This window comes from Leucoraja erinacea, chromosome 14, assembly GCF_028641065.1.
Source record: "Leucoraja erinacea ecotype New England chromosome 14, Leri_hhj_1, whole genome shotgun sequence".
Classification (NCBI taxonomy): Eukaryota; Metazoa; Chordata; class Chondrichthyes; order Rajiformes; family Rajidae; genus Leucoraja; species Leucoraja erinaceus.
In genome coordinates, this window is record NC_073390.1 from 25,726,802 (window position 1) to 25,740,638 (window position 13,837).

A 13,837-nucleotide genomic window follows, 5' to 3' on the forward strand; every position below is an offset into this window, starting at 1 on the left:
GGCCAGACAGCCTCAATAGAAAGAGAATCAGAATTAATGTTTCGAGTTAAATACCTTACTCATAACAGTTCAGCAATGTAGTGGTTACATCAGCGAATACACAGCCAAAGTACTGGACCATGGTTCCAGATGCATGAGTTCAAATTCCACTGCTGCAACAGAGGAGTTTAAATATAAACAATTAAATCAATCTGAAGTTAAAGAAAAAAAGAATACAAAAAGAAATAATGATCTGGTTCATTAATGACATTTGGGTAGAAAATTGTTGTTCGATCTGGCGGATGTGTTATTCATGACTCAACAGTGCAGCTGTCACATAACTGCCATACCTCATTAAAAGCCTGTTTCCACCCCATTATAGATGTGATCTCCAGACCTTTAGTGTTCATGTTTTATATATTATAGATCGAGATAATAGAGTAAATGGAAAAGAATTGTGTTCAGCAAACATAGAACAGCACAGGAATGTTTGTGCCGAAGATGATAAACTGAACTAAACTAATGTTAAACTGAAGAAACAAAGAAGTTTCTTTATTGGAGCTATTTATGTTGTGCTGCCATCACCAAAGAAACTCAAACAGTGGGTAGGTGGGAACCTGGCGTGCCCCCTATGTTCAGAGGTGCCAACGTTGAGGCATATTTTGTCAGGATGTTAGACTAGTCTTTCTCAAGGTCGATATACATGGCAGCATAACTTGGTCTTGAAGTGGAAAGCTGAGAGGATGAGAGCACAGGTGAATTCATTATGCAATAGGACTGAGAGTGTGGCTATTCATTTTGTCCGTGAGGGAGAGAAAGGTAGAGGAGGAAAGTTTTCAGACAGACATGAAGGTCAGCTAAGGGAAACTAATGATTGGGAAATAATTACTACTAGTTTGAGGCCAGATATAGTGAAATCAGACTGTCGGCTGTAAAATCACTGACTATTTCTCGTGATTTTTCTGCCTGAAGCACCAAGGGTTGAGGGCCATACTATGGCAATAAGCTCCTGCCTGGAAGCAAACATCACGCTGGCACCATCTCTACCATGGCAAGTTATTCTAAACAATGAAGAATTATACCCATTCATGAGAGGGGCTGGGTTTAGGCAACATGGATAAGGGGTGGGGGGAAGGATGGGATGAGGAAGGACACAAGGAGAATGGGTTGTGGGATGCAAGCCAGGGCAAAAAAACATAATGGGGTATCTGTATTGGGAAGAGTGAATGTTAGAAATGGAAGTACAGGAAAGGAAGAAGCTATTTCCCAATGCTAACCAAGGTCTCTGGATCAGTGCTTCAAGCCTCTTGATAACAATGCAGTTACAGGCAATATTTTTTATATATTAATATTTTACGATTTGTTTTATCTGATAGATTTGAACTTTGTGTGTAGTGAAGAATATGGTGTAACTGGCCGTGGAGGTCAGGGGGCAGGAACCTCTCCTGTTTCGAAAACTGCAGGAGTAAGAGATGGCGTTTGATTGTGACTAATATTGTGTTGTTTTTGGACCAGAAACCTTCTGCCCATCAATCATGTTTGCATAGAGGATGGTGAGAGGCCCATGGTACTGCTCCCTTACATGAACTGGGGTAATCTAAAGCTCTTCCTTCGACAATGCAAACTTGCCGAAGCCAACAATCCACAGGTAACTTCTAAATATTTTTTAATAATTTATTTAGTTATGGCCTGGAAACAGACTCTTCAACCTAACTCACTCATGCCAACCCTGAGCTATTCCTCTTTTCAGAATGTCCATGTGTGGTTGGGCGGGGGGGGGGGCAGGGGGTAGGGAATTGTCGACATCTCAACCCAAGTAATTTATGGAGTACTTTCTCTCCACAGATGCTCCTCGACTAACTTTTTTTGTCCCATTTGCCTCCATTTGGACTTTGAAATCTTTGAATCCTTTCATATACCTGTACCAATCCAAATGTTTTTAAAATGTTGTAATTTGTACCACCTCCACCTCCACTGGCAGTTTGTTCCATACATACACCAGCCTCTGTGTGACAAACCTTCCCCTCGGGTCCCCTTTAAATCATTTCCTCTTCACCTAAATCCATGCTCTCTAGTTTTAGACTCGCCTACTATGCGGGGAAAAAGACTGCACCAGTTCACTTCACGCCCCTCATGATTTTAGATACCACTGTAAGGTATCTTGTATGTATCTATAATTACACAGGTATGCCTCGGCTTTCTACACTCCAGGGAAAAACCCCCCAACTTATTCGCACTCTCCTTATAACTCAAGCCCTTTGTCCTGTTAATATCCTTGTAAATGTTTTCTGGCATGCCATTTTTTATACTGTTGGGGGAGATGACTGTTCAGAGGAGAGCAGCAGCTAGGTTGGTACCGGGCCTGGCTCTAAGGTACAGTGGGGTGGGTCGAAGTCAGGCAGTGCGATAGTGATAGGAGACTCGATAGTTAGGTGAGCAGTCAGGAGTGTCTGTGGCAGCAAATGGGACTCCAGGATGCTTTGCTGCTTCCCTGGTGTCAGAGACTTGGATGTCTTGGAGTGGCTGTTTCCATTCTGTCGGACTCCATGACTCTATCATTCAGTTTTTCAGATATGGAAAAGAAAAATGGGATCAGCGGGCAGCAGTTTAATTCATCTGAAAGTGATATAATTTCTATCACTCTGTTCCATGTGTCTTGTTTGGAATGGAAATTATAGGAGATTACATTATTAGTAAAATTGTTATGTATTCTACAAGTATGACAATTAATTTTGGATCTAGGAAAAGTAATTCTTTTCAATGTGATATCGTTTTCAATTTATACAGGGGACATTCAAGTAATTGTTATGTCTTTTTCACAGGCAATATCACAGCAAGACCTTGTTCATATGGCCATTCAGATTGCCTGTGGGATGAGTTACTTGGCAAGGAGAGAAGTTATTCATAAAGACCTTGCAACAAGAAATTGTGTGTGAGTGCAAGAGATTACTGCAAAACATTTCTAGTTCACAAATTATGTATTTTTATGGCTAGGGGACCACGTTGGCTTTGATGTATGCAAAATTTATAGAACTCTTTATGGGGGTTCCAAACAATTCCATTAAATTTATTATGTCCTTACACCTAGTTTGAGCCCACATGCAACTCTAATTGAGCTGAAATTACCTAGCAAATCATTATGATCTTTCCAACCACCTTTTTCAGAGTTAATTCATAATCATTGCTATGGTTCATGATATTTTGGGTTAGAATTAACTGCCTGCCTTTCTAAAGATATTTGGGACAAAGACACAACATTTATTTATTTCCCTTTGTACTCCACAGGTTTTGGATTGGATTGGATTCAATTTATTGTCATTGCACTTTTCAGTGCAACGAAATGATTTAGCCTGCAGTCATAACATAGAATAAATAACAAACATTCAACACAGTTTAAAGTCCCAAAGTCATTGTCTCTTCCCTCCTTGCTCTCCCTCTGCGCTGAGGCAATCCAAGCCTCCGATGTTGTGACCCCGCCGGGTGATTTTGAGACTTGTAATAGAAAGAAAATCACATGTGGTTGAAGTGCACATTATCAGATTTTATTAAAGGGTATTTTTATCCATTTTGGTTTCACCATGTAGAAATTACAGCTGTGTTTATACATAGCCCCCCCCCCCCCCCCCCATTCAGCAAACCAAAATGTATAAAAATGGCCTTTATTAAAATGTGACAATGTGCACTTTAACCACATGTGATTTAAAAAAAAATACAAATCTCAATTGTGGAGTACAGAGTCAAATAAATAAATGATGGGTCTTTGTCCCAAACATTATGGAGGGCACTGTAAAATTAGAGAATTCAGCGTTCATTCCGCTGGGTTGCAAACTACCCAAGTGGAATTTGACGTGCTGTTCCCCAGATTTGTACATGGCATCACACTGGCAGCAGAGGAGGCCTACGACAGATGTCGGAATGGGACGACAGATGGCACAATGGGCTAAGTGTTCGGCTGGCGACCGGAAGGTAGCCGGTTCGAATCCTGCTTGGAGTGCATACTGTCGTTGTGTCCTTGGGGCAAGACACTTCACCCACCTTTGCCTGTGTGTAAATGTAATGTAATTATGTGAAGCACTTTGGGGTCAATGCAAGTTGACTGAAAATGTGCTATATAAATAAGATTATTATTATTATTATTATTATTATTAAGTGAAGTTAAAGTATTTAGCCACCAGGGGATCCTGTAGCCATGGCTGACCGAGTGTAAGTGTTCAGCAAAATGTTTGTCGCGTCTACGCTTTGGCCTGCCAATATACAGAAGCCCACAATAGGAGCACCGTGTGCAATAGATAAGATTAAAGCAGGTGCACGTGAACCTCTGTCTCACCTGGAAGGGCTGTCGGAAACTCTGGATGGGGTCGAGGGAGGAGGTATAAGGACAGGTGTTGCATCTCCCGTGATTGAAAATGAAAGTATCTGGGGAGATGGTGGTTTGAGTGGAAAGTGGCGAATGAGCCATGGGAATTGTTATGTTTTATTTTGGTATATAATATTAGAAATATTAATAACAGAAATAGCAGCTGCTGAAAATTTCTTTACATTGCAATCTTAGACTTACCTATGTTCAAACATTTAGTCAAAATGCAAGAAAGTGCTCTCAAACTTTGAAGGTAGGTTTCATAAAATGCAGGATGTGCTATTCATGCAGGTATATCTTGTACTGTAGAAAGCTAGGCAGACGTGTATTACGATTTAATTCATGTTGCAAAGAATTGCCAGCATTGCAATTTACTCAGTTGCTATCTTGACTGGATGTGCATTCCTACCTTCGGTCAGAGATTTTCTGATCTCCAGTATTTGTTTTAAAATGTGAAAGCTGGAACCAGATTTTGTATATTCTGACTTGAACATTTCTATCACTTATATAAGAGTATTTTTGCTAATTGTAAGTCTGTGTCCATCCTAGCATTGATGATGGCCTTCAGGTAAAGATTGCAGACAATGCTCTCTCCAGGGATCTCTTCCCCATGGACTATCATTGTTTAGGGGACAATGAAAACAGACCTGTTCGATGGATGGCATTGGAAAGCCTTGTCAACAATGAGTTTTCAAGTGCTAGTGATGTGGTAAGCAATCTGTTCCAAAATACGTTGAAATGTAAATACCATTATAAACACAACAAAGGAGGTAGCTTAGTTGTTTAGTTTATTGTCATATATACCGAGGTACATAATCATAATTGTAATTTATTAGTAAAGTGTTTTGCAACATATGAGGAATTTGGTTTGCCATACAGTCATACCAAAAAAGCAACACGACACACAACTACATAAGAATTTGACATAAACATCTACCACAGCGGCTCCTCCCCATTCCCCATGGTGATGGAAGGCAACATAAGTCCTTTCTTCTTATCTCCCGCGGTAGGGGGAGTCGAGCCATCTGCAGTCGGGGCTGTCGATGCTCCCACGGCTTGAATCTCCCAAAGTCGGTCTCTAACCAGAGACCATGAGTTCCATGCTGTTAAAATCCGCAGGCACCAGCAGTTGCAGCTCCGAGGTCGTCCCTGGCAAAGGGATCGCCAGCTCACGATGTTAAGTCCGTAGGTTCCCGAGGTTGGAGCTCCGAGATCCCAGCAAGAGGCCGCCAGCTCCATGATGTTAGGCCTCAGTGCCCATGGAGATACAACACGGAAAAAGTGGCATCTCCATCAAGGAAAGAGATAATTAAAGTTTCCATCACCCCCACATGATACAAAACTAAAGAAAATCTAAAACATACATCTTATAACAAACTAAAAGCACAAAGAAGGAAAAAGACAACAGCTTTTGTACTTGTAATTTAATGCCTTCCATTTTTTCAGGGAATATACTCCCAGATTGTTGTCAGTTCACTACCCATCATATTTATATTGCATATCTCATGAAAGGTTATGATTTATTAAGTTTTCTGTCCTTGTATCAAACTAGTTAAGAAGAAAACTGTCTGCTTATGTTCCTCTACTGTGATCTACTGATCTCATCACCTCTTCCGATCTCCACTCCACAGCCTCCAACCTTATCGTTCCCCTGCCCAATCCTGCCTGTTTCTTTCTCCTTATGAAGAAGGGTCTCGACCTGAAACTTCACATTTCTCTCTTCCAGAGATGCTGCCTGACCAGTTGAGTTTCTCCAGCATTTTGTGTCTATCTTCAGTGTAAACCAGCATATGCAGTTCCTTCCTATTCTTTAAACAATATGTAGTTGTGGCCCTAATAAATCCTTCCAAGAAACTAATTTATTACATCTGCCAAGCTGATTGCTTGCCCAATATTGCATTTCCTGGCATTTAGACTGCTTCCTAACCAGGTTTTGAGGGATATGGACCAAACGCTGTCTGGTAGGACTAGTAGAGATGGGGCATCTTGGTGGGTATGGGCACGTTGGGTCAAAGGCCCAGTTTCCATGCTGTATGACTCTATGGCTCTAAGGTTATGGTTATAACAGCTTGCCTTCATTTCGATGAGCTTCAACTCTTGTGAAGTGATTCTGAAGGACTTTTGGGTGTTTATAGGCAGACATTCCCCTGGGTGCTACTCGAGTCACTTGAAGTAAACGTCAGGATTCCCATATGACCAAGTAACAACGTTTTTTTTAAACAATGCATGGTGGATTGGGAACAAGAAAGGGTAGCACAGCTTAGTATTGAATAGCATAGATTTTTGCTTGGAAGCTGAAGGTGGCAGCGCTATTTTTAGAAATTTGGGAATTACAGAGAGTATTGACTAATTTGAAGCTGTTGAGATTGAGAAATAAAACCAGAGATTTCAAGCGCAGAATGGTTGCATTCAGGGAAAAGATTAATAATGCTATGAAATGACACGGAACAGTAGTGCAGAGGTAAAGTTGCTGCCTTGCAGCGCCAGAGACCTGAGATTAGATCCTGATAATTAAAGGTCAAATATGAGTTCCAATGGTTCATATTCAGGAATGTTTGGATGGGAAGGCAGAAAGACTAGTCTCAGAAAGAGGATGTCCTGGAAGGTTCAAGGCAGAATCTTTTAGTTCAGAATGAAGGAATTCTGCTGGGATTGTGCTGTAGGCATCTAATTAGAGAGAAGGAGGTTGAAGTGCAAATTTGCAGTGAAGTACAGCAGTATGCAAAACTAGACAGCAGTGGTAATGGAGGTTTTCAATTATTCGAGCAAAGACTGGAGATATTCCTAAAAACTTTTTTGATCTGGGTTTGTTTCAGCCCAACAAGAGAGGTAATGTTGCTAGACTTGATTTATGGGAAAGACAAAGCCAATTAGGGCACTGGTCAATAGGGAACGTCTACATAACAGCACACACAATATTAAATGGTGAAGTGATTGGGTTTTTCATTTGTATGTAGATGGTATGTTGATGCTTGATGTCGACATCAAAATCTTGCCAGCCAATCTGCTCGGATGGCAAGGCTGTTTTTTTGTGAACCAGGAATTGTGCAGTGTCACAGAATGCATGATCATCCAATCCAAATAATTCTTTGGGTTTTTTTTTTTTCAGTGGGCATTTGGCGTTACACTGTGGGAATTAATGACTCTGGGACAGACACCATATGTTGATATTGATCCTTTTGAGATGGCTGTTTATCTAAAGGATGGATACAGAATAGCACAGCCAATCAACTGCCCAGATGAATTGTAAGTAACCATTTACAATTGGTGTTTTTTTAAATGTGTAAACCTAATTTATAGCTGAAATATTTGTAATGAAGCAAACATTCAACTTAGTAATGAGGAAATGAAACAAAGCAATGGCCTGCCGAACAAATTTCGGAAGAGTAAAACTGCTGACACGCGGCAATTGATGTCCAAGTGATGTTGTAATGATGAAAATTCCAAGAGTGTAGGTCTGCTTGTATTCTCAGAGTATCAAAATACTCAGTGCTGTATTGGTGATTTCATAATATGATTTTAAAGGGCTATTACTTGTCTAGAAATACCACTTGCTACAGTTTTTAAAATATTAAATCGTTTTTTTCTGATCAGTATTTAATCAGTATTTGAGTTATCTATCTTCTACATTTACCTCAGTGACATTGGCCATTGACATTTCTGATCAGCGATTGTACTGATCAATAATGTTTGTTGCCCCATTCTATTTCTGATCTGTGAATGTTCCTGGTGTTCGTGCATATCTGATCATACTTATTTATCTTATTTAATCAAGTAGTACATAAAGTCATGGAAATTTATGAGATACAAGGAGGTTGTTTGGCAGACTCTGAGCTATTGGTCCATGATCTTATGGTTCTTCAAATACATTTCGATACATTCGAAAGGTACTGAAGGATTCTGTCTGCATCAATCTATCAATCTGTCCTGGCCTCTCCACTGCTAATTGTGTGAAAAAATAACACTCTTGGATCTGTATTCCTTGGAATTTGGAAGCGGGGGAGCGATATCAGTGAGGGGCAGTGATAAGTGCAACACCACAAAGAGCGCTGTGTAAAGGAGTGCTAGGCATTTTGAGAGTAATCATTACAATCGATGTAAGGTTGCAGTGCTGCTATTGAGGTTAAGATTGGGGCCTTGGTGAGTCAATAGACAATAGATGCAGGAGTAGGCCATTCGGTCCTTCGAGCCAGCACTGCCATTGAATGTGATCATGGCTGATCATCCCCAATCAGTACCCCGTTTCTGCTTTCCCCCCATATCCCCTGACTCTGCTATTTTTAAGAGCCCTATCTAGCTCTCTTGAAAGCATTCAGAGAACCTGTCTCCACCGCCCTCTGAGGCAGAGAATTCCACAAACTCACCACTCTCTGTGAGAAAAAGTTTCCTCATCTCCGATCTAAATGGCTTACTCCTTATTCTTAAACTGTGGCCCCTGGTTCTGGTCTCCCCCAACATCGGGAACATGTTTCCTGCCTCTAGTGTGTCCTAGCCCTTAACAATCTTATATGTCTCAATGAGATTCCCTCTCATCCTTCTAAACTCCAGAGTGTATAAGCCCAGCTGCTCCATTCTCTCAGCATATGACAGTCCCGCCATCCCGGGAATTAACTTTGTAAACTTACGCTGCGCTCCCTCAATAGCAAGTATGTCCTTCCTCAAATTAGGGAGTCATGGGCAACAGTGACCAGGGTGAGTAGCAAATCAGGCTGAGCCTGGGGAAATAGTGATGTTGTGTCTGGAAGTTAGGGCAGTGGTATACCTCTGCAGGACGTATGAGATAAGGGACAATTCCAATGTCACTGCTGACTACACCTGCTGGAATTGTGTCTTGCTGCTGTTTGATCACATAGAGAAAATGGAACTGTGGTTGAACTTCCTGAGGAGCAGTTTAATGCTGAAAATATCGTAGTTAGGATGTTGAGCAAGTTGATCATACCGTAAGTACAGAGGGAAAGGAGATGGGTGACCACCAGGAAGGGCAGGTGGGTAGTGCAAGAGCCAATGAGTCATAACATTTTATTTCTTGGAAAGGTTATTTGGCCCAAATCATTGCCGATCAATAAGCACCCTTCCACATTAATCCTATTTCCCAGCAATTGTCAATAGCCCTAGGTTTAAGCATTTCAATGCTGTCAGTGATCCGGCTTCTGAGCAGGAAGTCATAATCCAGCGCTATAGGACTTAGATTAGGCTGCATGTGGAGTTCTGGTCGCCACGTTGCAGGAAAGATGTAGATACTTTGGAGAGAGTACAGGAAAGGTTTACTAGAATGCTGCTGCATTATGCCTGAAAGGTGGTGACCAGAATTTGCATAGAGCTCCTGCTGTGTCTGTCCATGCAATGTTTCATTCTGCGTACTTTGTCCTGCCCAATATCTAATTGGGCAGGACAAAGTATTTTATTTTGTTCTGGCATTTTATTTAATTCTTCACATGTTTAAATCATTTTTTATTTTTAATTGTTCACTGTATATCGTGTTGTTACTTGCAAGCAAAGCACCAAGGCAAATTCCTTGTATGTATACATACTTGGTTAATAACATTTATTCACTTCAAATTTAATTCAATTACTCCCTGACCCGTCCTCGATTTAATTGCATCATTCTATACGGAAGCAGTCCCATCCACACACCAGTATATCAGATCTAAGCATTTGATCTGTTACTTTTTATGCCTTGGTGATTCTAGCGATTGTCGAGTAAGTAATTCTTAAATACGGTCAGAGTCACTGCCTCTACCATCCACTCAGGTAGTGGGTTCCAGATTCCTCCCATGCTCCGAACAGAGGAGGGAGGGGGTGGGATGTAAGTTATTCATCAGATCCTCTCAAAACATGCTACCCTGTACACTCAACCCCCCTGTACTCTGTACCCCTCTAGTTTTAGAAAGCTCTGCAATGGAATGAGTTTCCTATTATCCATTCTATTTATGGCACTCATTATTGTGTATAAGATCCCCTCATTCCAATTAAAACAAAACTAGCCTATCCAGTCGCTCCTAGTCCCAGGCAACATGCTGGTGAATCTCTTCACCCCCCCCCCCCCCCCCTCTGCCGTGCAGTTAGGTCCTTCCTATAATACACCAATCAGAATTGTACTCAGTTGTGGCCTGCTCTTCTATCCTGTGCCCTAGCTTCAGCAAGTAGCTGAAGGCCATCTATCTACCAATCAACCCCTCCCCCTCACCTGTATCCACTTAATATTTGTGTAGGAAAGAACTGCAGATGCTGGTTTAAATCAAAGATAGATACAAAATGCTGGAGTAACTCAGCGGGACAATCAGCAGCTCTGGAGAGGAATGGGTGATGTTTCAGGTTGAGACCCTTCAGTCTGAAGAAGGGTCTCGACCCGACACGTCACCCATTCCTTCTCTCCAGAGATGCTACTGTCCCGTTAAGTTACTCCAGCATTTTGTATCCACCTATTACTTGCCAGTTTTTGATTTGTTCCCACCTCTTTTCCAGCTTGCTACCCCTACTGCAACGAGCATCTCAGCCTCTTGTGCGTACATCTAGTTTACCCATGCTATTAATACAGTATCCTCTTGCATCCTCCCCATCACACCTGAACATTCTATACTGTGGAACGTTTAATTTCCAATCCTTCGATTAATTTAGCTATGTCTCTATGATAGCAACAGTATCATATTCCTATCAATGCTCTATTTATCTATCTTGTTAAATATCGTTCTTGTATTAAAGTGGATGCATCTTAGCCTTCCAAACTTCTAGTCCTTATCTGCTCTGCCTGTAGAATTAATTTATTTTCTTTCGATTTCTGACCCGGACCTTTCCATTGCTCTCTCACTGTATTTGACGACCAATTTCCCCTGAAAATGAATTTAAATTCTTTGCGACAGAACAAGCACACCACCGTGGAAGAATGTTGGACCAGTTCTGGTTCAGGTGTGAAGTTCATGTTGTGAAGCACTTAGAAAACCCTCCTCACCAGAGCCACCGTTCACCATTGCACTTTGACAGCCACAGTAAGGAAACCCCTTGCTGGTATCTGATATCTGCAGCATTGTACACCTGATCAGAGTGTGCCTTGTCTTCCGTGTTATATTAGAAAGCACAACTTAAAACATGTTAATTAATGTTGCACATCTGACCCATGTCTGATTATTAACTTCTGTTGTTAATATTTGACCAGTTAACGCTCTCTGCTCCCATTTCTAATTGGTGATTTTTTTCATTTTTCCTGTTAATCTGACCAGTGACTCTTTGGTCCATTATTTGTGTAATGTGATTTTTTTATTTTGTTTCGTATATCTATTTTTGTTGATCTCTTACCCAGCTCAATGTTTCATTAGTAATTATTCTTGGATACCCAATTTTGTATATTTTATTACTGACTACTTTTTTTTGTCATTATATATCAGGTAGGTGATTGGTGAGTGGTCTAATTTATTCAGCCGGGTTATCTGTTCACCAGCTGCTGCTGAGTATTTTTACTCTGATCTGGGATGTTATTGTGTCTCGCATATGAGTCGCCCTGTGTTTTGACATCCATGCCTTTTTTTTCCCCCCACCCCAGATTTGCAGTGATGGCCTGCTGCTGGGCCTTGGATCGGGAGGAGAGGCCAAAATTTCAGCAGCTGGTGCAGTGCCTCACTGAATTTCACGCAGCCCTAGGTGCCTACGTCTGAAATCTTCAACACTAAATGCTGGTTCAATAATGGAAATAAAGGAAAATAGAGGAGACATTTCTTATTAAAAAGTGTGCCTTCAAATGCTTTCATCATTTGTTTTGTAAACTATCCAGATAATGCGAGTTCTCATCTGTACTAGCAACAGCAGTGTGTGTACTTGAATGAGAACGTGATTGAAATTCCTGGCGCATCCACTTGTAAAGGATTGTTAAGGGCAGATATCAGGGAAGCGTTACACTGCATTCCTTGGCTTCTATTGCCTTATTTCTTTAGGAGGCAGGATGTTGAAGACTGAAAAATATTTTGTTGAGTCTTTTGAATGTCTACTTATTTTTGGTACTACCAAAGTGTTGCTGAAGTTGTGAATAATTTGTCAAATATTTCACCGTTGCGGCGAAGCTGTTATCTATTCTCTAGAATCCAGATTCATACCTGTGTCTGGTGAAGTCTGAAGCCTCCATGCACCTCCAGTTATGTTAATTTTGTGCAGCAGTCTTGAGTTTTGAATGGTTGAGGTACTTGCTTGCAATGGGAAATGAAGCTTCTGCCTTTGCCTCAAAACTAGGTACGTGGGGAGTTATTTTGCATTTTAGCACTTCCTGCCACAGTAATTTATCCTCTTATGTTCAAACTATTATTGCATGGAAACCTAACAACATACCGTCAGCCTTTTTTTTTCGGTACAAGGTGGTTGGGATCACGAGGTTCAAAACCTTGCTTTGTAAATCCAAACTTTGTATATATTTTTTAAATTCAATTGTTTACTATTTCTAGTTGCCAACGAATGTTCATCTTTGTATAATGTACAATGCAGAGGATGTGATTAAAAGAGAGAAATCCTACATGTATATTAGAATATTTAATTTAAGTAGCTATATTGTAAAAATGAAGGATTAAAGTAATTTCATTGCATGAACTATGTAAGAGATATCCAGCACAGAAACAAGTCCTTCGGTGCGCCATGTCTGTTTAGCTATCAACTACCCATCAATATTCACTCCATTTCCCTGCACCAACCCAAAGGACTACAGTTGTCTGAGTGGATTCAGAGAGATACTGAAACCACAACCTGGTTTTGCTGAGCAGGTCTGAGTATGGGCATTGATCAGCTAAAGTGCTTTGGTAAGGAAGGTAATGGTGAGTAACAACACATGGGTATTTCTTTCTTTCTTTACTTTCAGACTCTCAAGAACTAGGAGAGGTAGACCGAGTGAAGTCAAGGACCAAAGGATGTGTGTGACATCCTAAATGAATTCTTCCATATTTTGAATATTCACCAAGGAGAAGGATGTGGAGGCTGCAGTGTTGTGGGAGATGATCAGTAGCAGGAAAGTGTAGACATCAAGAATATTGGAGCGCATTCCTTAAAGCCAATTGTGTTTAGTTTAGTTCAGAGAAACAGCATGGAAACGTGCCCTTTGGCCTACTGAGACAGCGACGACCATTGATCACACGTTCACATTGTTTCTTTGTTATCCCACTTACTCATCTACTCCCTGCAAACGGGGCAATTTACAGAGGACAGATAACTTACAAACTGCACGTCTGGGTTGCAGGAGGTTGCTGGGGCACCCGGAGGAAGCCCACATGGTCTCGGGAACAACGTGCAAACTCCACACAGACAACACCCGAGGTCAGAATTGAACCCGGGTCTCTGGCTGTGAGGCAGCAGATCTACCTGATGTGTCATTGTGCCACTGGATCCAGTTTGCTATCTCTCCCGGGATCCCATGCGATCTAATCTTACAGCGCAGTCTATTATGTAGAATCCTATTCAAAAACCTCGCTGAAGTCCACATAGACAATGTCCACAGCCTTGCCCTCATTAACCTTTTTGATTACCGGTACC

The 13,837-nt window shown here is 41.2% G+C and overlaps 1 protein-coding gene across 1 annotated transcript in view; it reads left to right on the forward strand.

The window, feature by feature from the left end:
- Positions 1-12,830, forward strand: part of ryk (receptor like tyrosine kinase) — a 48,334-nt gene extending 35,504 nt beyond the window's left edge. Inside the window, exons 12-16 of the mRNA XM_055645893.1 lie at positions 1,495-1,627; positions 2,802-2,911; positions 4,886-5,045; positions 7,446-7,582; positions 11,874-12,830. Of these exons, the coding sequence (XP_055501868.1) occupies positions 1,495-1,627; positions 2,802-2,911; positions 4,886-5,045; positions 7,446-7,582; positions 11,874-11,985 (652 nt within the window). The 3' untranslated portion in view covers positions 11,986-12,830. The remainder of the gene's footprint in view (positions 1-1,494; positions 1,628-2,801; positions 2,912-4,885; positions 5,046-7,445; positions 7,583-11,873) is intronic.
- The last annotated feature ends 1,007 nt before the right edge of the window (positions 12,831-13,837 follow it).